Source organism: Myotis yumanensis, unplaced genomic scaffold, assembly GCF_028538775.1.
Source record: "Myotis yumanensis isolate MYYU_CA2020_CCGP unplaced genomic scaffold, mMyoYum1.0.hap1 SCAF_11, whole genome shotgun sequence".
Lineage (NCBI taxonomy): Eukaryota > Metazoa > Chordata > Mammalia > Chiroptera > Vespertilionidae > Myotis > Myotis yumanensis.
In genome coordinates this window covers 34,613,555-34,635,873 of record NW_027223762.1, presented here as the reverse complement: position 1 = coordinate 34,635,873, position 22,319 = coordinate 34,613,555, and the positions used below count along the sequence as shown (strand labels likewise).

General features: G+C 35.1%; 1 protein-coding gene across 2 annotated transcripts in view; it reads left to right on the top strand.

Moving 5' to 3' along the window:
• The window catches only part of USP34 (ubiquitin specific peptidase 34), a 241,762-nt gene that overhangs the window by 200,977 nt on the left and 18,466 nt on the right, over positions 1–22,319 (top strand). For both annotated transcript variants that reach the window (XM_070429294.1, XM_070429293.1), the window contains exons 60-70: positions 507–675; positions 776–850; positions 2,240–2,391; positions 6,154–6,202; positions 6,288–6,392; positions 6,491–6,535; positions 7,273–7,377; positions 8,713–8,860; positions 13,662–14,296; positions 16,070–16,227; positions 20,547–20,625. In XM_070429294.1, the coding sequence (XP_070285395.1) occupies positions 507–675; positions 776–850; positions 2,240–2,391; positions 6,154–6,202; positions 6,288–6,392; positions 6,491–6,535; positions 7,273–7,377; positions 8,713–8,860; positions 13,662–14,296; positions 16,070–16,227; positions 20,547–20,625 (1,720 nt within the window). The remainder of the gene's footprint in view (positions 1–506; positions 676–775; positions 851–2,239; positions 2,392–6,153; positions 6,203–6,287; positions 6,393–6,490; positions 6,536–7,272; positions 7,378–8,712; positions 8,861–13,661; positions 14,297–16,069; positions 16,228–20,546; positions 20,626–22,319) is intronic.

Sequence of the window (22,319 nt, the reverse complement as noted above, 5' to 3'; positions counted from 1 at the left end):
AGAAGGCAAAACTTGTTTTACTTTTTTTATTTTTAATTAAGTTCATCTTCAAAATACTCTACAAATAACTTTATGACTTCATCTTTTGCTTATATTGCTTTAGCCAGGCACAATAATTGGAATCCAACTACTACATTGTTGTAATTGGTATTTTATTATTATAAAGATGTAAGAGTTAAATTCGGGTGTTGTTTTTTTAAGTCCTCACTTGAGGACATGCTCATTGGTTTTTGAAGAGAGGGAAAGGGAGAGAGAAACATTAATGTGAGAGAGACATCTGTCGGTTGCCTGCTGTATATGCCCCAACTGGGGATCAAACCCACAACCTGGGTATGTGCCCTGATGGGGAATCAAACCCATGACCTTTGGGTGTACTGGATGATGCTCCAACCAACTGAGTCACACTGGCCAGGGCAAAATTCAGGTTTTTAAAAACAGTTCTCCTCCCAGAGTATCTATCTCCAGACTTCATACTTTCTCTAAGATATATTAAATTGTGCTTTCAGGTCAGATGATATGGATGCCTCAGTTGAAGATATTGGTGGTCGTTCATGTGTTACTCGATTTGTGAGAACTCTATTATTAATTATGGAACATGGTGTAAAACCTCATAGTAAACATCTTACAGAATATTTTGCCTTCCTTTACGAATTTGCTAAAATGGGTGAAGAAGAGGTGAGGCTATATCATGTTTATTTCTGGTATTATGTACCTATTTTCAGTATTTAAAATTTGTTTTTATATCATATTTTTAAACCAATATTTTCATTTTTAGAGCCAGTTTTTGCTTTCATTGCAAGCCATATCTACAATGGTACATTTTTACATGGGAACCAAAGGGCCTGAAAATGTAAGTACAATCCTGTCTCATATCAGGGATTTATAGGCCATGTTTACAAGTTTGCATCATGGAAAATCATGAAATATTAACTCTTTAAAGTCCCTTCGGGCTGTGATATTAGATAGTTTTAAGGGTCTAAGTTTGATTGATATTTTTAATGGATATAGCAAGAGAAGAAACAATTAAGCAATAAATTTGATTGGTAAAGCCATGGAACAAAGGAAATAATTTAGGCAAAAGGGCCACCACCCACTTTGGGGTTCTATCATTAGCTTATTGTTTCGATGAACATTTTTGTTGCCCATATTTTTTATCAGAGTCTCAAAAAATTTAAGTAGCTAGTCTGTTTATATATTAAGGCATTAATGTGGATTTTGTGTTGTCTATAATGACCACATTGGATTGAATGCTCTATTTGCACTGTTCTATTTAATCCCTTTGTAATCCTAAGAGGTAAGTAGTTTTGTTATCTCCATTTTACAGATGAGGAACTTGAGGCATAAAGACATTAACTTGTTTTAAATCACAGTGAGTTGGGCTTTGATCTTTGATCAGACTCCTTACCTATAAAGTATTAATCACATCTATATATATAAAAGCCTAACCAACCGTTTGACCGGTAGCTATGACACGCACTGAGCATGGAGGGGGCGGTGGGGGGGGGGGGGGGGGAGCAGACGCTCAATGCACAGGCGTGGAAACATGGAACAGACTGATGAATCTCAGAGGAAGGGGGGAGGGAAGAGGGCGGGAAGAGATTAACCAAAGATCTTATATGCATACTAGAGGCCCAGTACAAGGATTTGTGCACTGGGCCTCTAGTGTATATATAAATGCTTCTCAGAATATGGACAGTTATTATGTAATTCTAGCCTATATGGCTGCTTGTTTAGACTGCTTTTCTCTTGCTTTGTTAGATCATAAAACCTTTTCAGTCTCTTTCATTTCAAAGCCCAAGTGAATATCTCTTCAAAATACCTACTATTTAGATTATTTGACAACTGCAAATAAGAATGCCTTAATTTGTGTAACCGGCAGTTTTATTAAATAGTAAATACTCTTTTACCATACTCATAAATTTTGATCAGATTTATCTTCCAAAGGGCTTGCCAATAAGAAAAAAAAATTATTAAAGGATTTATTCTTTTAGGTAAGGTAAATAGTCACAGTTTTGAGAATCAATCATTGCTCTTTACAGTTCTGCCCATTGGGTCTAAAATTGTCCTGAATGTGGTTTAGACTTTTAAAGTTAGGGTTAGGCCTTTGAGTGTTGTTTTTTTTCATAACACATACTCCTCCCACCATCTACCTTGGTTAGTTATATAAAACAATCAGGTTATATGCTCTCAAGATAATGTTAAAACTAATATATTAAAATTGGATTTTGTTCTGTTCTAGCCTCAAGTTGAAGTGTTGTCAGAGGAAGAAGGGGAAGAAGAGGAGGAGGAAGAAGATATCCTTTCTCTGGCAGAAGAAAAATACAGGCCAGCTGCCCTTGAAAAAATGATAGCTTTAGTTGCTCTTTTGGTTGAACAGTCTCGCTCAGAAAGGTGAAATGTTTCACATTCAAAATGCTTAAAGCATGTTTGATTTTATTTTTTCATGATCGTTTCACCACTGTTATGTTAATTCAGTAGCTGTTGTTTTTTAACTCCTTTTAAATAACACTGCAGTTTACCAACTCTTGTAGCTTACTTCAATCTTTTGTAGCAACTCATACGGTATTTATCTGAGTCATATTAGAAATATACATTGAAGAAACTATACAGTAAAATATGTAGCAAAATTATATGTGCATTCATCCTTTAACCTAGCAACCCCACATTTAAGAATCTGTTCCCCAAAATAGAAAGATATATAGGCAGTGCTATTTATTGCAGCAGTGTTTGTAATAACAAAAGACGAAATGTCCACCAAGAGGGGACTTGTTGAAAAACAGGGTATTCACTCAATAGTGTACTCTATAGTTGAAAAAAGGAAGCATGGAATATATCTGTACTACCTTGGAGAAATCTTTAGGATAAGTATTACTGAGTGAAAAAAGCAAGGTGAGAAAAGTATATATAGTATGCTACTTTTTAAGAAGGGCTATGAGAAAGAGAGAGAGTGTCTGTGTGTGTACGCGTGCACATGTATCCTCATAGATCTCCTATTTTCGAATTTGCCTTCTTGCCCAAAATTTTTTAATCCCCAAATCAGTACTCAAGGAGCTTTTGCAGTCATTTATGAACTGTAGAAAGTACATGTGTAAAGTGGCAAAAAAAAAAATTGAGTTGCCTGTTGTACTCTTTTCCAGTTTTCATATTGTAAACAATGTTCTTTTCTTGGCATATGTCACATTTTTCACATTTCTGCTTTTTGTTGTGACTTGGCTGTTTAAAATGGTCCTGGAACATAATGTTAAGTGCTGCCTAGTGTTCCTAAGCTCGAGAAGATCAAGTTCATAATATGTCTTAGATAAGCTTCATTCAGGTATGAGCTAGGGTGTTGTTTGCTATTAGTTTAATGCTAATGAGTTAACAATATGTATTAAATAAGGTGTCTTTAAACAGAAACACGCTTGAAAAAAAAGGTAATATCTATCGGTTGATGAAAATATTGTGACCAGAGGCTCACAGGAACCTAACCCTGTATTTCCCCTTGAAGCAGTGATTGAGTATTCACTACTTGGTGTTTGCAGCACTTTATAGAACATGGTACTACAAATGAGAATTGACTGTATTTTTTTTTTTTTTAGTTGAAGGCTGACTCAAAAACAAAAAAAAAAGCATTTCCTATGGTTGGGGAGGGAAATACAGGCTGGAGGGGAAAGGAATGAAAGCTTGACTTCTTTGAATATACATTATTTTGTGTATTGTATTTGTTTTAACTTTGGAATCATGTGAATGTTTAAAAATCAAAAACAGACTGAAATAAATGAACCTAGCTGTGTATTGAGCTGGTGGCATAGCCAATGAAGAGGAATTAAAGTAACTTTAGAGCACATTAATATCACTGTAAATTGCCAGCAAGGAGGTAACTGGAGGACAAAAAGAATTGTAAAATTATCCTAAACTGTTTTTGAAATAATTATTCTGAAACTTTTTATATTATAGAGTAAAGCAAGTAATTGTTAATGTCATTAGAAACCAAGATTCTTAGCAAAAGAAAAAAGAAATCTATAATAATAAAAGCATAATATGCTAATTAGACCAGACAGTCAAACAAACTTCCGGATGACCTTCCGGATGAAGTCAGGGTTGCGAGGGCCGAGCTCCTTGTACAAATTTTGTACATCGGGCCTCTAGTACGAATATAATAGGGTTTTTATATAACTTCTTTAAAACTAAATTTGGAAATATCAGTAGAATTCATGGTGTATTTTTGTCTTATGCAAACAAAACATGTATTATATACCTCCATTTTCTGAAAAGGCCTAGAAATCCTGTCCAGCTCAGAATCAATGAGTGCCACTAGCATCTAGGTTGTAGTCACTAGATAACATTTCCCACTGAAAAAATTACGGTTCCTTGGAAATATGGCCAATTCCAGGTTTGGGGCAAGAAATGAATGGGAAGCTGGGAATGTTTTGTAACCTTGGAAAACAAAGAGTCTGTCAAAGCCTACTGAGGCCATGTTAGAAGGATTCAAGAGCCAACTTAAAGATGTTTATGCTGGTTATAGATTGGACAACCTGAGCATCAATAGTAACAACTACAAGTGAACTAAAACACATCACACATGTTTAAATTCATGAGTTCATAATGATACTTTAAAACAAAAATTATAAAAACTCATTGACAACCTTTGGAGTATATTAAGAAACCTAATCATAATTTTGGAAACTTATTAATAAAGGAATATTAAGCATTTATCTTTACCTGTAAGAATTATAGCTCGTGGCAACTAAATGGTAAGTGAGAGGAAGTTTGTCATCAAAGAGGTATTTGAGCTAATAAATAAGCAAGTAGTGCTGGAATTCCAATATCAACATTTTGCATCCCAAATGAAATATTAGGTCTAGGAAAGGATCATCGCTGACTAAAAACATTACCAAAAAGAAAGACAACTTTTAATTGTGTACCTCCTGATGAAATCCATAGTATCACTGAAGTATTTTTGGTTAAAAAGTCAAGAATTGATCAAGATTTGATTTGATCAAGTCTCTATCTACCTACCAGTTTACAGGAAATATGGGCACAGAGAATAACATATATAAAATACCACCACAGGGTACAATCAGCAAGATGGAAATGTGGGAAATTCTATAGGACAAACCACCTGCTTTCTTTAGCAGATAAATTGCAAGATAAAAAACGAAATCAGAGGGGAGACCAGTAGTTCAAAAGAGATTTGAAAGATAATTTCATCCAATAGCAACAGAGGGTTTTATTTGGATCCTGATTTAAACAAATTAAGTGTAAGAGGTTTTTTTGTTAGAAACTTGAGGAAATTGTACACTGCGTATTGTACAATAGAAAGGAATTGTTGATGGATTTTGGGTGTAAATAATGTAAGTGTGGTTCTGTATTTTAAATTTATCTGTTAGCAATATGTATTGAGATTTATGGATTAAATTAAAATACTGGAATTGCTTCAAAATAGTCCATATTGAGTGAGTAGGAGGTACAAACGAAACCAGACTGGTCATGAATTGATAATTAGAAGCTGAATGATAGGATACTTACACTGTTCTTTTTATTTTTGTACTAAATTCTTTATAGTAAATTTCAAAAAACATGCACTATTTTTCAACTGGGAAATGAAACTTTCAAGTATTTCTTATAAGTTTGTTTTGTTTTAAAGGTTCTCATTTCAGGAAAAGCTCTCTAAGTGTCACAAAATATTAAATTAATTAAATGGAAATAAATTAGATTTGAGCTGTAGTATACCAATTTTGGATTCTTGAAAAATTGTCTAAAATATGTCTAGCAACCCTAGTTGGTTTGGCTCAGTGGATAGAGCGTCGGCCTTCGGACTGAAGCGTCCTGGGTTCGATTCCAGCCAAGGGCACATGCCCTTGTTATGCTCAATACCCAGTGGGGGGCGTGCAGGAGGCAGCCAATCAATGAATCTCTCTCATCATTGATGTCTGTATCTCTCTCTCCCTCTCCCTTCCTCTCTGAAATCAATAAAAATATATATAAGTAAATAAATAATAACAAAATATGTGTAGCAAAAAAGTCTAGCTAGCAGATAGTTCAGGATCATTTTATGATGGTCAGTTGGTATGGTTATAATTGGATTGACAATTTTGATGTGTGTCATGATGCAGTAGCTATAAAGTAGTACAGAGGGAAGAAAAACTTATTTCTACTAATGTTTTCTTTTAGGCATTTGACATTATCACAGACTGACATGGCAGCATTAACAGGAGGAAAGGTATTACCTACTCTATGTTAGACCATTTGATAATCACAAAAATAATAATAACAGTTCCTAAATGAACACCTTTTGTTTTTAACAGGGATTTCCCTTCTTGTTTCAACATATTCGTGATGGCATCAATATAAGACAAACTTGTAATCTGATTTTCAGCCTGTGTCGATACAATAATCGACTTGCAGAACATGTAAGTGTTAAGAAAGCTTAAAGTTTCAACTTTAAAGTATTAAAGATTTTTGATAATTTTTAAAAGAATATTCTGAAATTTTCCTTTTTCTGTTTTAGATTGTATCTATGCTTTTCACATCAATAGCAAAACTTACTCCTGAGGTATGTAGAAATTTATTAAATCATGTTTTTAAAACTACTACCAGTATTGACAGTGCTTTCAAATGAACCATTGTAATTGTCCTTGAAAAAAAATTACTCATTTCCCCATAATAAACCTATTTTTAAGTGTGTAACTTGAATAAATGGAGTTAGTTCTTTGTGTCTTATCACAAATGTAATTTTCTCAATTAAACATAAATTTTACATATAAGTTCAACATATCAGTGTTGAATGTTGTTTGGTTTTAAGCATATAATTGGGCCCAAGAGAAAAATATATACTAATCAGATGACTGGATAGGTGGGAAATATATAAAAAAAATGGAATACAGTATTGTACAAAACTATCTTTGTAAAATGGAAATGTCACAGCTACTTTGATAATACGTGTCAAATATTAATACAGATTATATCAGGTCAAAATTTGCTGCAACAAACTTTTAATCTAAATTACTCTACAAACATGGTTGTCTCATTTAACAAGAGTTTTGATTTTTTTTCCCCCCAAATTAACATCCAGTAAAAACATGTTTTCAGTTACATGTGGCTCCCATGCAACTGACTGTATTCCCAGCTGATTTTTATGATAGTTCAAATTCATATGCAGGAGGTACTCTGCTCTGCAAATATAATGCAGCATATTTAAGTGTGATGTATACAAGAATTATACATGTTTATTTTTTGCTGATAGAGATGGTTTCAAATAGATATAAATACAGTCTTGTATGTCTCTTACAGGCAGCTAATCCTTTCTTTAAATTATTGACTATGCTAATGGAGTTTGCTGGTGGACCTCCAGGAATGCCTCCCTTTGCATCTTACATTCTGCAGAGGATATGGGAGGTAAATCTTAGAGCAAATGTCTCAGTATCTATTTTTCTGAAGATTTTATTTGTTGAATACAGTCACTAACATGTTAAGTACCAGTTTCTTCTTACTTAGAATTCCAAAATGGGTTTAGTAAGTCCTAGGTTGAGGAAAGAAGAGAGACACTTTAGTCAGAAAGTATGGGGGAAACGAGTTTTGGGCAAGTCTCCCAGATGTTTAAAGAGAACAGCCTTCAGCCAATCCACGGTTCTCATTTCCCTACTCTCAAAAAAACAAGGTATGGCTCAGTTGGTTGGGCGTCATCCCGTGCACCAGAAGGTTACCAGTTTGATTCCGGGTTGCAGGCTCGATCCTGGTAGGGGGCATACAGGAGACAGCTGGTAAATGTTTAGTTCTCGCATCCATGTTTCTCTCCATCTCCCTTCCTCTCTGAAATCAATAAAAAAAATGTTTTTTAAAGTATTTTTAAAAAAACAGCCATGAAAAATAAATAAATGAGGGTATGGCTATGTTCCCATAAATACTTAGCAAACAGCCCTAGCTGGTTTGGCTCAGTGGATAGAGTGTCGGCCTGCGGACTGAAAGGTCCCGGGTTCGATTCCGGTCAAGGGCACATGCCCAGGTTGTGGGCTCGATCCCCAGTAGGGGTCGTGCAGGAGGCAGCCGATCAATGATTCTCTCTCATTGATGTTTTTATCTCTCTCTCCCTCTCCCTTCCTCTCTGAAATCAATAAAAAAAAAAAAAAAATTAAAAAAAAAGAGTTCCCATTTAAAAAAAAAAGTTTTTTAAAAAAATACTTAGCAAATAGGCAAACTACAGAATTTGGCCCAGAAGTCATAGTTTTCCAACCCCTACTCTAGATCCCTAAAATTCTATTTCCCCTTGAAAAAAAAAAAACTCCTCAGTGGTGCAGTGAGCTGGTTTTCATTCTCACGTATAGAAACAGATTGGGCAAACAGTAGGAAAAGTAAAGATGAGAAACTTTAAAGAATTAAAAGGACTTTTAAGTTAATTTGCAAACTAAAGACCTAAAAATAATTGGCTTTTCTTATTGGTCTCATCTTAGAATCCTTGGTTAATGTGTCATTGGTTTCTCTTATTGGTCTTATTTTAGAGTCCTTGGTTATTTTAATTTTATTTTGTAATCTAAAGACAAATGTTTCTGAACATTTTCTGCTGCTAAGAGTAAAGTAGCTTTAAAAATGGGAAAACGCATGGTTGAAACTTTTTTTAGGTTCTAGTTTTCATAAAACTATTTTGGTTAAGTGTTTAATGGCATATACCAAAAGTAAGTTAAAAAGTTACTGCTCATTCAATTGGCTTTATATTCTGTTCTTGTCTATTTCTAGGTAATTGAATATAATCCTTCTCAATGTCTGGATTGGTTGGCAGTGCAGACACCCCGAAATAAACTGGCACACAGCTGGGTCCTACAGAATATGGAAAACTGGGTCGAGAGGTTTCTTTTGGCTCACAATTACCCTAGAGTCAGGACTTGTAAGTCAAATATTCAGAATTTAACAAACCATTTGTTCAAGTTTTCTTTCTTTGTTTTGTTGTAAGGTGACTACATATGCCCATTGTTGTATAATTCAAATGCTCTTAAAGGTATTATTTTTTTAAAAAGCCAAAGTTATATTAATATTTGGAAACCTGTACCAATGTTTTACAAATATCTATAGTGGTTTTTGTGTTTTAAGGATAGAAAAGTATGTCCTTTCTTAGGTGACATCACCATAAGCCATTTTTGTTTCCTTGCTTGATAGAGTGACAAAGCATGATTAGCATTAGTAAATAGAGTAAAGGGTCATAATTCTATCTTAAAAGCAATTTAAGAAGGCTAAAAATAGCCCTAGCCGGTTTGGCTCAGTGGATAGAGTGTTGGCCTATGAACTGAAGGGTCCCAGGTTCAATACATCTGTTGCAGGCTCCTCCTCGGCCCGTGTAGGAGGCAACCAGTCAATGTATTTCTCTCACATCGATGTTTCTCTCTGTTTTTCCCTCTCTCTTCTACTCTCTCTAAAAATAAATTATAAATAATAAATAAAAATGAAGCCTAAAAATAAAGTAGTAATAAAGACATAAAACAAACTGAGGGAAAATATTCACTGAAATTATGGGCATTAAATAATAAACATCTTTATTATACACCTGCTGGAGGAGAATAAACAAAGATCTTGGAAGACAGAAGGACAAATACAAAATATAGATGTTTCACAGAATAGAAAATTGCTGGTAAACTTAGATTATGTTCTCATGATAGTGTTCAAAGAAATAACAATCAAAGTAGTTAATATTTTTAAAATTTTCAATCATTAAAATCATTTGTTAGCTGTCTACTGAGAGGGCCTGGAATCAGTGACACTCCAGTAGCAACAAGCACATCGAATACCCAGATCTCTTTTTCATTCTTCAATGAAAGGAATCACAGTTCCTTGGAGAAATGGCTGATTCTAGGACTGTGTCTGGGAACATACAAAATGAATCTGCAGCATCTTGTAGATCCAGAAAGTAAAGAAGTACTCAAAAGCCAAAGTGATGGAGATATATCAAAGGGACATAGAACCAACCGGAAAGAGCTCCCAATGACCGAAGCTGGAACAATTTGAGTAAAAAAAGTAAATAATACATAGCGCTAGATTGTGACCCTAAGTATAAAATAAATAATCATGAGTCCATACTGATAAAAATAAATGACTAATTGAATGAATAAATGGATAAATGGAGAAGAGACAGATCTCCCAACCAGAATTTCAGATAATTTATGTCCCCAAGGAGGTGGAGTATATCTCCCCACCCCTTTTGTGAGCTTAGTGCCTTGTTTTCAAAAAGTAGAATTTGGGGGATGGAGGAAATAATGAAGTAAAGAAACTTGACAAATATTAACTGAGCCAAGTGATTAAGATTAACATCATCACTGAAGAGTTACATTTATATTATAGCATGTACCCTTGATATAATGTAATGCAACGGTTACTGTACCTGTGTGTGTGGCACAGTGTGGTCTTCTTCCCAAAAACCAATAACCAGAGTCTAAATATCACTACGGTGTCGGGTGAATTTCCCGCCAAAATATAAGATGGCGCGGGCAATTATTTAGGTTTCCCGCGCAAAATCAGAGTTAGTTTAAAATGCCTATATCTTTTGAAGTATGGGTTCGAAGTATGGGTATGAAACGGTTCGCATACGCAGGTAGGTATCTTTGTGAACGGCAAACAAACAAATATTTGGTAATACGCAGTTACAATCGGCCCGAGTTTACACGTTTCCTGCACTCCAAGTGATATGATAAACATCAGATAAACCCAATTTCAGGGTTATTCTACAAAAATATCTGACCTCACACAGCCAGCATGGCTCAATGGTTGAACGTTGACCCATGAACCAGGAGGTCACTGGCTTGATCCCCAGTAGGGGTCATGCAGGAGACAGCCAATCAGTGATTCTCATCATTGATGTTTCTATCCCTCTCTCCCTCTTCCTCCTCTCTCTGAAATCAATAAAAATGTTTTTTAACCAGTTAACTGCCACACATCCAAAATGGAAACATCCCCACATGCCACGATATTTTGAATTTAATTTTAAAAAGTCAATTTGTAATGAATATTAATAAAAATATATTACTCACAATTCGGGTGTTCTTGAATATTTTCAGCTGAAAATTCTCACGAAAAATGATTTTAAAGTTGGTCAGGGCTGCCACTTAGGGAAAACATTTTTTTTTAGATGCACATGGTGTGTGGGGAAGGTCTGCCACTTGCGTCTACAGACGCTTATGGTGTACAATAGGTTAAAAAAAAACACCTGACCTCAAAACTAGCAAGGTCACCAAATGCACTGGAAGTCAGAGAAACTGTCACAGCCAAAAGTTGCTTAAGAAGACATGATAATTAAAAAAAGAACATTAGGGCAAAACTATTGAAATCTAAAGTGTGACAGTTATGTGCCAGTGTTGGTTCCTTTAGTCACGACAAGTGTTCCTTAGTAATAATAGCTATTAACAATAGAGGAAATGGGGAGGCGGTGTATGGAGATTGTCTGTTCTACCTATTCTAAAATAAAATATTTGGAAAAAACACCTTTCATCATGGGTAGGCATGGATTGGCATTGGTTCTCTGCTTATTATAAGCTTGCTTTTCTTGCCAGTTTAGGTAACCCCACAGTAATGGGATATTTGTAAGAGCTGACACATATGCCGGTTGGCATTCGTGTCCCTCCACTGCCCAAAAAAGATTTTTAGCTAGCCATTACACCTAATATTCACGACAGTGCTTAGGAAACGGCATTCTCATGCATTGCAGTTTCATTCTAAGTTAATATTGCCCTTATGAAAGGCAACTTAGCAGTATGTGATGAGATCCTTAAAATCTTTTTCCTTTTTAACTCCGTAATATCATTTCAGGATTCCAGTATAAGTAAGTCATCTAATATATGGATATCCAACCACATTATTTATAGTTGTGAAAAATTTAAAGCTGGATGTTCAGTTAGGAAATAAATTGTTATAATGCATCATTTTTTTTTTTTTTAAGTATTGTGGTGGAGATTGTAGTAATATCAAAAAGTATTTTTTATATAACTTGAAAAAAGGGCCCAAGTATTTGAATAGAATGAATATAACTTAGAATAAGAATTAGAGTAACATGTATAAAAGAAAGATTATACAGAACTACTTTTAAATCTTACAGAATAACTTTAAGGAATGACTGAGAATGTTTAGTCTAAGGAAGAAAAACTGAGACACGATAGTTGCCTTAAAGTAGTTGAAGAGTTGCCATATAGAAATGGAAGTAGATTTGCTCTAAGTTTAACTGACTTAAGGTGTGTGTTTTTTTAATCATGACTTTTCTTAGTTGCAGTTTTATACAAAAATTTATCAGAATGATACTTATATGCCAACTTTTTATATTTGAAGCACATATCAAATTGAGCCATACTGATAATAGACTACTGATAATATTGGTGAAAAAATACATAGAAATGGAGTATTGTGCAGAAGTAAATTTTAATTTATAATCTATAGATTACAATTAATTTTAGATATACTGACTTCTTTTGCTTTGACAGTACAATGGAAATTATCAAATTATTGGTAAAATAGTGGGAGACAGAATTTAGTAGGTGTATTAAAAGTAGAGTTAAACTAACTCATTAGAAGCCTTGAGGAGGCTCTGTAGTGAATGTTAGGAGCTCATGAGACTGACCTGGATTTGAATTCCAGTTGTGCCACCTATCTGTGTTATAAGGGGTAGTCTTACTATTTTAAGTCTCAGTGAAAGTAGGGATAACAAAAGTAGTGCCTGCTATATAAACTTACGATGTTAAATAGTAAACATTCAATAAATGTTAGCAATTCTTGTTATTGTTTTACCATTATCATAATCATCGTTTCCCAAGGCTGATTATGGGCTTCACCTCTTTATCTGTGTGGCCTTGGTCTTTGCTTTTCCAAGATTCAGAGTTTCCAATGCAATATGTCTTTCATATGTACCTACCTCCAAGGTGGTTGTGAGGAATAAATAGATAATATTTATAAAGTACGTAGCTCATTTCCTTGCTCATAGTAACTGCTTTTACATATGGACTCAACTAATGAGTCATTAACCTCTCAGAATTATAGCATAGACTTAAAGATTTTTCAGGTATGTTGAAGGAGAGATTCTTTGTGTGCAAGATTAGCCTAGAAGACTTTTAAATAAGATTTTTAAAGTTAATGTTCTAAAATTGGCATATATATGATCTTATGTATTACAAAGGACTTTTAAATCTCATTCTGTCTTTATAATGTAAGTAAATTTTACCTTTACCTATAAATTATTACAAAAGAATTTACTATTACTTTGTAAAGAATAAAACTAAGACCCTAAAACATTAAATGATTTGACCATGTTTATCAGCCTTATATAGGTCTTCTGGTTCCAAATATTGTGTTCTTTCTATTAAACCATATTGTTTCCTGAGAAGAAATGAAATGATAAAATAACTGGGAAAACTCTACATCTTGGGAAAGCTAAACGAAAGAGGTTTAAAGCTATTTTTGCTAATGTGATTATTGTCTCTACTTAAAAAAGAACAGTGACAGAATGGAAGATATCAGTCTACGTCATTCCTTGGGATCTTTCTCTGGGACTAATGATAGAGCAGAAAGATATTAAAAGAGATGTTCATGTCCCTTAAATTTTATTCACTTTAATTTTTAAAGGGAAGAGTGGCTTTGTGTTTAATGACTACTCTTCAGTTTATTTTTTATATCTTGTAAGGACCTATCTGACAGGTTTTTTTTTTTTACATTTATAGCTGCAGCTTATCTTCTGGTGTCCCTTATACCAAGCAATTCATTCCGCCAGATGTTCCGGTCAACAAGGTCTTTGCACATCCCAACCCGTGACCTTCCACTCAGTCCAGACACAACTGTAGTCCTACATCAGGTCTACAACGTGCTCCTTGGTTTGCTGTCAAGAGCCAAACTTTATGTTGATGCTGCTGTTCATGGCACTACAAAGCTAGTGCCCTATTTTAGCTTTATGACTTACTGTTTAATTTCCAAAACTGAGAAGCTGATGTTTTCCACATATTTCATGGATTTGTGGAACCTTTTCCAGCCTAAACTTTCTGAGCCAGCAATAGCTACAAATCACAATAAACAGGCTTTGCTTTCATTTTGGTACAATGTGTGTGCTGACTGTCCAGAGAATATCCGCCTTATTGTTCAGAACCCAGTGGTAACCAAGAACATTGCCTTCAATTACATCCTTGCTGACCATGATGATCAGGATGTGGTGCTTTTTAACCGTGGGATGCTGCCTGCCTACTATGGCATTCTGAGGCTCTGCTGCGAGCAGTCTCCTACATTTACACGACAACTGGCTTCTCACCAGAACATCCAGTGGGCCTTTAAGAATCTCACACCCCATGCCAGCCAATACCCTGGAGTGAGTAAAATTGATAACTCATATCTGTATCCTCAAATTGATTGGAAATACCTGTTTTTCCCCTTTTGGGACATGGTGAGAAAATATGGGAGTATGGTCTAACTTTATTCTTTCTTAAAGACTTAACATGTGTTTGTTTTCTTGAAAACATAAAATGCTGTATGGTTATAAAATTTATAAGTGTATGGATAGTTTTTCTTGGGTTGATAATGAAATTTTCTCTAATGGAATTTATGGTTTTGTAAATATATCTTTCATATGTACCTAATGAAAAAAAGTTAGTTTTATGGTACAGTTTTAATGAAGTGAATATTTTTATTTTGATATTTATTATCAAGGTATATGCTAAGCTAAGTTGTGAGCTAAATAATATTTTTATCTTTGCTGTAGTATTCACTAATATTTTTTTCTCAAACTACATTGAAGTGAATGAAATGGTTAAATGTTCTATCAGAATACAAATATATTCAATGTAAATAGGATTTTTTTTTCTCTGCAGACTATTTGTAGGTTTGATATTACATCTACACGCCCCCCCCCCCCCCCCCCCATCCCCATATAAGGCTCATTCCTGGATATTTCTTTTCATTGTCATCTCTTATTCTCTCTTGTCAATTGAAATTATACCAGGAGGGTATAAGTCTGGGAAGGCGTTTGGAAGGGGAGTGCAGAAACCTTTTTTAAGGCTATTGTGAACTCGGAGGCCACAAATTGCTAATATGAGAAGTTGTTTGCTAAATAGGAAATGGTGGGAGTAGACATTTTTCAAGACATTCAACATTTAAGAGTTAATCAAAAAATACAATGAAGGGTATTTTAAGGATTGGTATCCTTGAGTTATGTACTATACTTCTTTTTTCCTGTTGAAAAAAAGGACCTTAACAGTTCTTTAGACATAATGTAGTGAATTGTTTATAATTTCTCACCTTGAAAGAACCTAATTTCCAGTGAAGAAAGTTAGAATGCCTATAATAAAGTGATTGTATTCAGTACAAAAAAAGAAAAACCAAGGCAATAAGAATACATAAGGAAAAGAATGAAAGAGTCTGCCTGACTTAGGAGTTAGGATAAGATTTATTAAGAGTGAATCCATTTTTTTCTATCACATTCATATAAATAATACTTGATTTCATTACTTAACATGTCCATAGTTAAATATACCTCTGAAGAGTGCTGCATGAGAATATCCCCTAATGTTTTTTTGCCCTTGACATCAGTGAAATGTAACAGTTTTTATTGTAGAACTTATCTATTAGAGACTTTAATGAAAATGGTGCTTAAATTAATTTTTGCCAGGTAACTTGAACTGAGCATCCATCAGTCAAGAAAGATCATTCCAAATGTTGGCACCAAAGGGTTTTCTCAGAAACAGTCTTAATTGAGGGATGTAAAATTCTTGTGACAAAGTGATAATTTCTCATTTACTAAAGAAAAGGTGGTAAAGGTTTGTTGTAGCATGTCTCTGAATGCACATTTGAAGTTACAAAACCTGGTCTTGAAACAGTATTAAGACTAAAAATGAACTATCTTAACTTGCAGTTTTTAATCTTCCTAAAATTATATTTTGAGATTTGCACTAAATAAATTATATATGAAATTTTATAAATAGAATTCATTGCTAATTTTATAACTGTTCTTGAATGGTACTGTAACTGAACTCATTTGTGTAATTGTAAGAGCTGGCTAATGAGTATAACATCTAGAATGAGAAGCACACATTTTAAAACGTTGTAGGGTTAAAAGATCACCGTGATGTTTATTTGCTCTTTTTAGGCAGTGGAAGAACTATTTAACCTGATGCAGCTGTTTATAGCTCAGAGGCCAGATATGAGAGATGAAGAATTAGAAGATATTAAACAGTTTAAGAAAACAACCATAAGTTGTTACTTGCGTTGCTTAGATGGCCGCTCCTGCTGGACTACTTTAATAAGGTAAAAAGATGGTTTGTGGGGGGTTTTTTGTTTTTGTTTTTCCAACTGAGATGATGGGGACCATACTTCTTACAATTTAAGTTATAACTAAACGTTTACCAACTCTGTAAGGTTATTGGGGGAAGCATTTATGTGTTTAGTCACCATAAAGAATTTATATTTTGAAAGCTGATGAGCTACTTTTGAGCAGGTTTTGTTTTTGTTTGGTTTCAGATTGTCTGTGTTTTGTCAAAATGATAGAATCTTAAGGTCAAAAGGAACCTTAATAGACAGTGTTCAACTTAAAGCTTGACACTTCCCTTCTCTCTGGCAGTCATCCAAATTATGCTTGAACAGTTCTGTTCTAGAGGCCTCCAGAAATAGCTTTTCTCATCTTTGAATGAGTCTCACTGTTAATATGTTTTTCATTTGTTTAGCCCTATCTTTTTTAACTAGGAATTAGGAAAATAACAAATCATGATCTTTATAATTAATCAGAGCAAATTAAAATCCAGGTTAATTTCTTAAAAATGCATCTATATCCTCCTATATAATAAAAGAGAAACATGCAAATTAGCTGTCCCTCCACTATGCTGAAGCCTCACCCACCATCCAGTCCGAGTGACTATGCAAATTATCTGACAAAGATGTTGGTTAATTTGCATATGCAGGTATCAAGAGCCCCAGGAGGTGACGGCAGCTGTGGCTGTGGGCTCCTAAGACTTTCTCCGGCCCCGGGAGGTGAGGCCATAGCGATGCCCGCAGGCTCCTGGGACTTTCGCTGGTCAGGGAGGTGCGGCCACCTGTGCCTAGCCACGCCCGCGGACTCCCAGGACCTTGCCGGCAGAGAGCGGGAGGTTTGGAGGACTTGGCAGAGCAGGAGACTACTGGACATAGAGCAGAGCGAGAGGGTGACTACGAGGGCGCTGCTCCCTCTGTCCCCCCTGCTTCCTCATCACAGCTGTGGAAACTGACAGCAGGGAGGAGGAAGTCCCACCCCCACAGAATCAGCCATTGGTCAGACAGCTCTCAGTGGCCTGATAGCCAGGACTCTCATTCACCTGCATCTCAGACCTTGACAATAGAGAGGTGGGACTATGTCTAAAGAACAATGGTTGATACAACGTAGCTCTGCAGCTGAAAGATGCTGGCGTTATCGACAGAAAGTGTCTGCAGAGCAGTGTGCATCTGATTCTGAAAGAAGGCGACTCCTGCAGCAGGATGTATCTGAACACCAGCTACTGGAAAAACGTCGCTCTGATGCTGAAAAACACCAGTGTTATCGACAGAAAATGTCTACAGACCAACGTGCCTTTGAAGTTGAAAGAAGGTGGTGGCAACAACAGAATATGTTGAGAGAACAGTCATCAACAAGTACTACCAATACCGGTAGTAATTGCCTTCTCAGCGAAAATGGAGTACATGAGGATGCAATCCTCAAACATAGTTGTGGTGGAATGACTGTTCAGTATGAATTTTGCCTATCACTCAATTTCTCGGATGAAAAACCATCCGATGGGAAATTTACTCAATGTTGTAGCAAAGGGAAAGTCTGTCCAAATGATATACATTTTCCAGATTACCCGGCATATTTAAAAAGATTAATGACAAACTATTCTGACAGTAAAAATTTCATGGAAAATATTCATTCCATAAATAGTTCTTTTGCTTTTGCTTCCATGGGTGCAAATATTGCATCGCCATCAGGATATGGGCCATACTATTTTAGAATACACGGACAAGTTTATCACTGTACTGGAACTTTACATCCTTCGGATGGTGTTTCTCAGAAGTTTGCTCAACTCTATATTTTGGATACAGCCAAAGATACAAGTAAAAGATTAGCAATGCCAGAAAACCAGGGCTGCTCAGAAAGACTCATGATCAACATCAACAACCTCATGCATGAAATAAATGAATTAACAAAATCGTACAAGATACTACATGAGGTAGAAAAGGAAGCCCAATCTGAAGCAGCAACAAAAGGTATTGCTCCCACAGAAGTAACAATGGCGATTAAATATGATTGCAACAGTGACCCAGGTAGATATAATTCTCCCCGTGTAACTGAGGTTGCTGTCATATTCAGAAATGAAGATGGAGAACCTCCTTTTGAAAGGGACTTGCTCATTAATTGTAAACTAGATCCCAATAATCCAAATGCCACTAAAATGAAACATATCAATATCCTGTTTCCTACATTAGATGCAATGACATATCTTATTCTTTTTCCACATGGTGAACAAGGCTGGGGAACAGATATTGTATTAAGACTCAGAGACAACAGTGTAATCGACTATAATACTAGACAAAATGTAAGGACACGAGTCACACAAATGCAATATTATGGATTTCATCTCTCTGTGCGGGACACGCTCAATCCTATTTAAATGCAGGAAAATTAACTCAACAGTTTATCATGGATTTGTATTAAAAAATGGAGGCCAATCAGATAAATTTCATCAAAGCAAACCAATCTAAGTTGAGAGTTGAAAAATATAATGGTTTGATGGATTATCTCAAATCTAGATCTGAAAAGGACAATGTTCCGATTGGTAAAATGATAATACTTCCATCATGTTCTGAGGGTAGTCCCAGAAATATGCAGCAGCGATATCAGGATGCTATGGCAATTGTAACGAGGTATGGCATGCCCAATTTATTCATAACCATGACATGCAACCCCAAATGGGCAGATATTGCAAACAATTTACAATGCTGGCAAAAAGTTGAAAACAGACCTGACTTGGTAGCCAAAGAGTTTAATATGAAGCTGAATGCTCTTTTAAATGATATCTGTAAATTCCATTTATTTGGCAAAGTAATAGCTAAAATTCACGTCATTGAATTTCAGAAACGCGGACTGCCTCACGCTCACATATTATTGATACTAGATAGTGAGTCCAAATTACGTTTCTCTAATTAATTCCCTTTCAATGTGCACAAGTTTCATGCACCGGGCTACTAGTATTACAATAAGACTTGGAGGTGATGTCCTTATTAGGCACATTTCTTGGCAGTACATTTTGAATACTGTAATAACTTCTTAAATTTTTTTAGATTAAACTTATTGGGGTAACATTGGTTAATAACATCATACAAATTTCATGTGTATAGCTTTATAATACATTTGTATACTGTATTGTGTGCACACCACCCAAAGTCTAGTCTCCTTCTGTCACCATGTCACCTTTATTACCCTCTTCATTTTCCCCCTACACCCCTTACGTCTAGTAGCTACCATTCTGTTACATGTAACTGAGTTTGTTTTTTTGTTTGTTCATAATGTTGAACACTCTAGTATCTTAAGCTATTAACCCAAGATAAAGTTATTTCACATTATCTTCTTCAGAAAACTTTCAATTTGGATCTTTATTAATACACTAAATGCTTTCGCCAGGACTCTTTAAAGGAAATTTTTAAAATGTTGGCATTAATTTTGAATATATTGGTTTCCCAAGATTTACTACTTAAAGTTTTTATTTTCAATAAAAGATTTGGAGCTTTCTTAATTCTTTCTTTTGAAAAAGTAAAGAAAACATTTTGTCAAAGTGGAAGGATTTCCAGTCATACTATATAACAGCAGTTTTCAGTACCTAATAATGGAATTAGGTCTGCTGACAAGAATAATAACTGCTTTTGATTATTATATAAATTATTTTTAAGGCCACCGTATGTTTCTGTTTGTTTGTTTTTTGTTAATCCTCAACCAAGGATATTTTTCCATTGATTTTTAGAGAGAGTGGAAGGGAGGAGGAGAAGAGAGAGAGAGAAATATCCATGTGAGAGAGACATCAATTGGTTGCCTCCCGCATGCACCCCGACTGGAATCAAACCTGGGACCCTTCAGTCTGCAGGCCTACGCTCTCTCCACTGAGCCAAACTGACTAGGGCCGCCATATGTTTTTAATGTTTTTCCCGTCATGTTTCTCTTTTTTTCCAATTACCACCTAATGAGTGATTTGATAATACAAGTATATATTATTGTTCAGAACTTAGCATAATCTCAAAGATAAACCCATTATAAAAATAAGCATTTTTTTGTACTGAAACTTTCAAAATATTCTTATTACATCTCTCTTCTACCATTGTGGATAATTAAGAGCAGACTAGATACTGTTAGATATAACTTTCCTTTAAGTTACTTAGAGGGTTTCGTATTTAATATTATCTCCTTTTATTGAATTACTAAGAAATAGTTGTAGTAGTCTCTTTTCTATAGGTGGGAATATAGAGAGCCTAAATGACAATATACTTCTGGTTTTGTTTTGTGTTTTTAATGAGCAAAGTGTTTTATTCTGATTCAGAATTCTCAAATTAGACTTTATGTATTCTTCCAGTGCCTTCAGAATATTATTAGAATCTGATGAAGACAGGCTTCTTGTTGTATTTAATCGAGGGTTGATCCTGATGACTGAGGTAAATATTTTGTAGATTTATTTCATTTTAATTTTTTCACCAAGACTTCTTGTTTTGTGGATATTTAGAGTTTATGGTAGACTGTTTCACAGGTATTTAGATTTTAATTATACCAATCAGTAGATGCTAATTAATATTCAGAGAATAATTAGGTCACAATTTTTAGGGTGCTATTTACTTTTTCCATAGTAATTCCATACTTTCCCCCTCAGTTTGTATTTGGAACAACCACTTGAAATAGACTAGTTTTATGCATTTTATTCAAAGGCACAGTTTCTCAAGAGCTCACTTATTTGATAGCGTTAAGAAACTGAGATTAGCATAATAGAGAAAGCTAGTGAGATTGTGACAGGTGGTTAAAATCAGCCATTCATTCTTCCCATAATTCTTGAACATCCTTGCTTTGAGATGATTTTAAGGCCATAGAGGTCCACTATAACCTTTAGTCTACTAATGGAGATAAGATGAAAGATATATGTCATGGGTACCATGTGATTAGGATGTAGGGTGGTTTTTTCCAGAAAATGGTATGGCAGAATAGGAATACAACATGTTTGAAACTACGTTGAAGAATTTGGACTTGGAATGATAAAGGACTTAATTGGCACAGAGGCAAAGTTTTGGTCGTATTTGAGAAATGCCAACTTTTCTGTTTGGCTAAAACAAAAGGTAAATGGAAGAGCAGTAGTGAGAATTTTATTCAGCAGATATCTGAATGTCTTCTCTGCCAGGCTTTGTGCTAGGCACTGGAGTTACTGTCTTCACAGTCTACAGGTTAAGTGTCGCACAAGTACATCATTCAGATTATATACTGCCACAGATTCTAGGCCATGAATTTTGAACTGATTTGAGAGGATTAGAAAAAAGATGCTTTGGTATAAATGAAGTGGGGGAAAAAATCTAAGGGTTTAATTAAACTAATATAGTTAAAGGAGTTAATAGATTTAACAAGCCAGTACCTATATATATAAAAGGCTGATATGCTAAGTGTCCATCCGGGTAATGATGTCACGTAGCAACGCCCAGCTTCCTCTCCCTCACGACTAGCCTCCTTGGAGTTTTTTCAGCCCAGGAACTCAACTTGCTTTATAGCCTGGTGGAAACATTTTACACTGTAACCAAATGTTTGTGCCTCATCTCATTTGATCCTCACAGAAGTCCTGGAGTAGGTAGATAGGAGACGCGGTGGAATCCTATTTTCTTTTCATTAGCCGGAAAATGGAGATTTAGAAAGCTTAGACACTTGACCCAACTGAAAAGAAGTAAGAAATGGTGGACCTTGAAAATACTTCAGGTTTTCTCACTGCGCAGAATATAGTCAAACACTGCTGCAGTTAAATATTTCACCCTTTATTCTCCCTGTGTGATCTACAATAATAATTTGCTTCGTGTTGATATTTACTGCTGTGTTGCTGACAATTACCTGAAAGAGAAGTGCTTCACTAGGCTGGAAAAAGTTTAGCTAAATCAGAAAGCAGGTCTAATTAAGCAAGTTTATTCTACATTTATAAAAGGCTAAGTTGACTCACGCATGCGTGATACAAGTAAAGCTCTCGCTGGCGCCAATTGCACATGTGTTTCTGTCATTGTCGATCGTGAATTCGGTTGACACTTCTATTATAGAGAAAGGGCGAATAGCGATATTAAAATATTTCTTCTAGTTAATTTCCTTTTAATGTGCACAAATCTGTGCA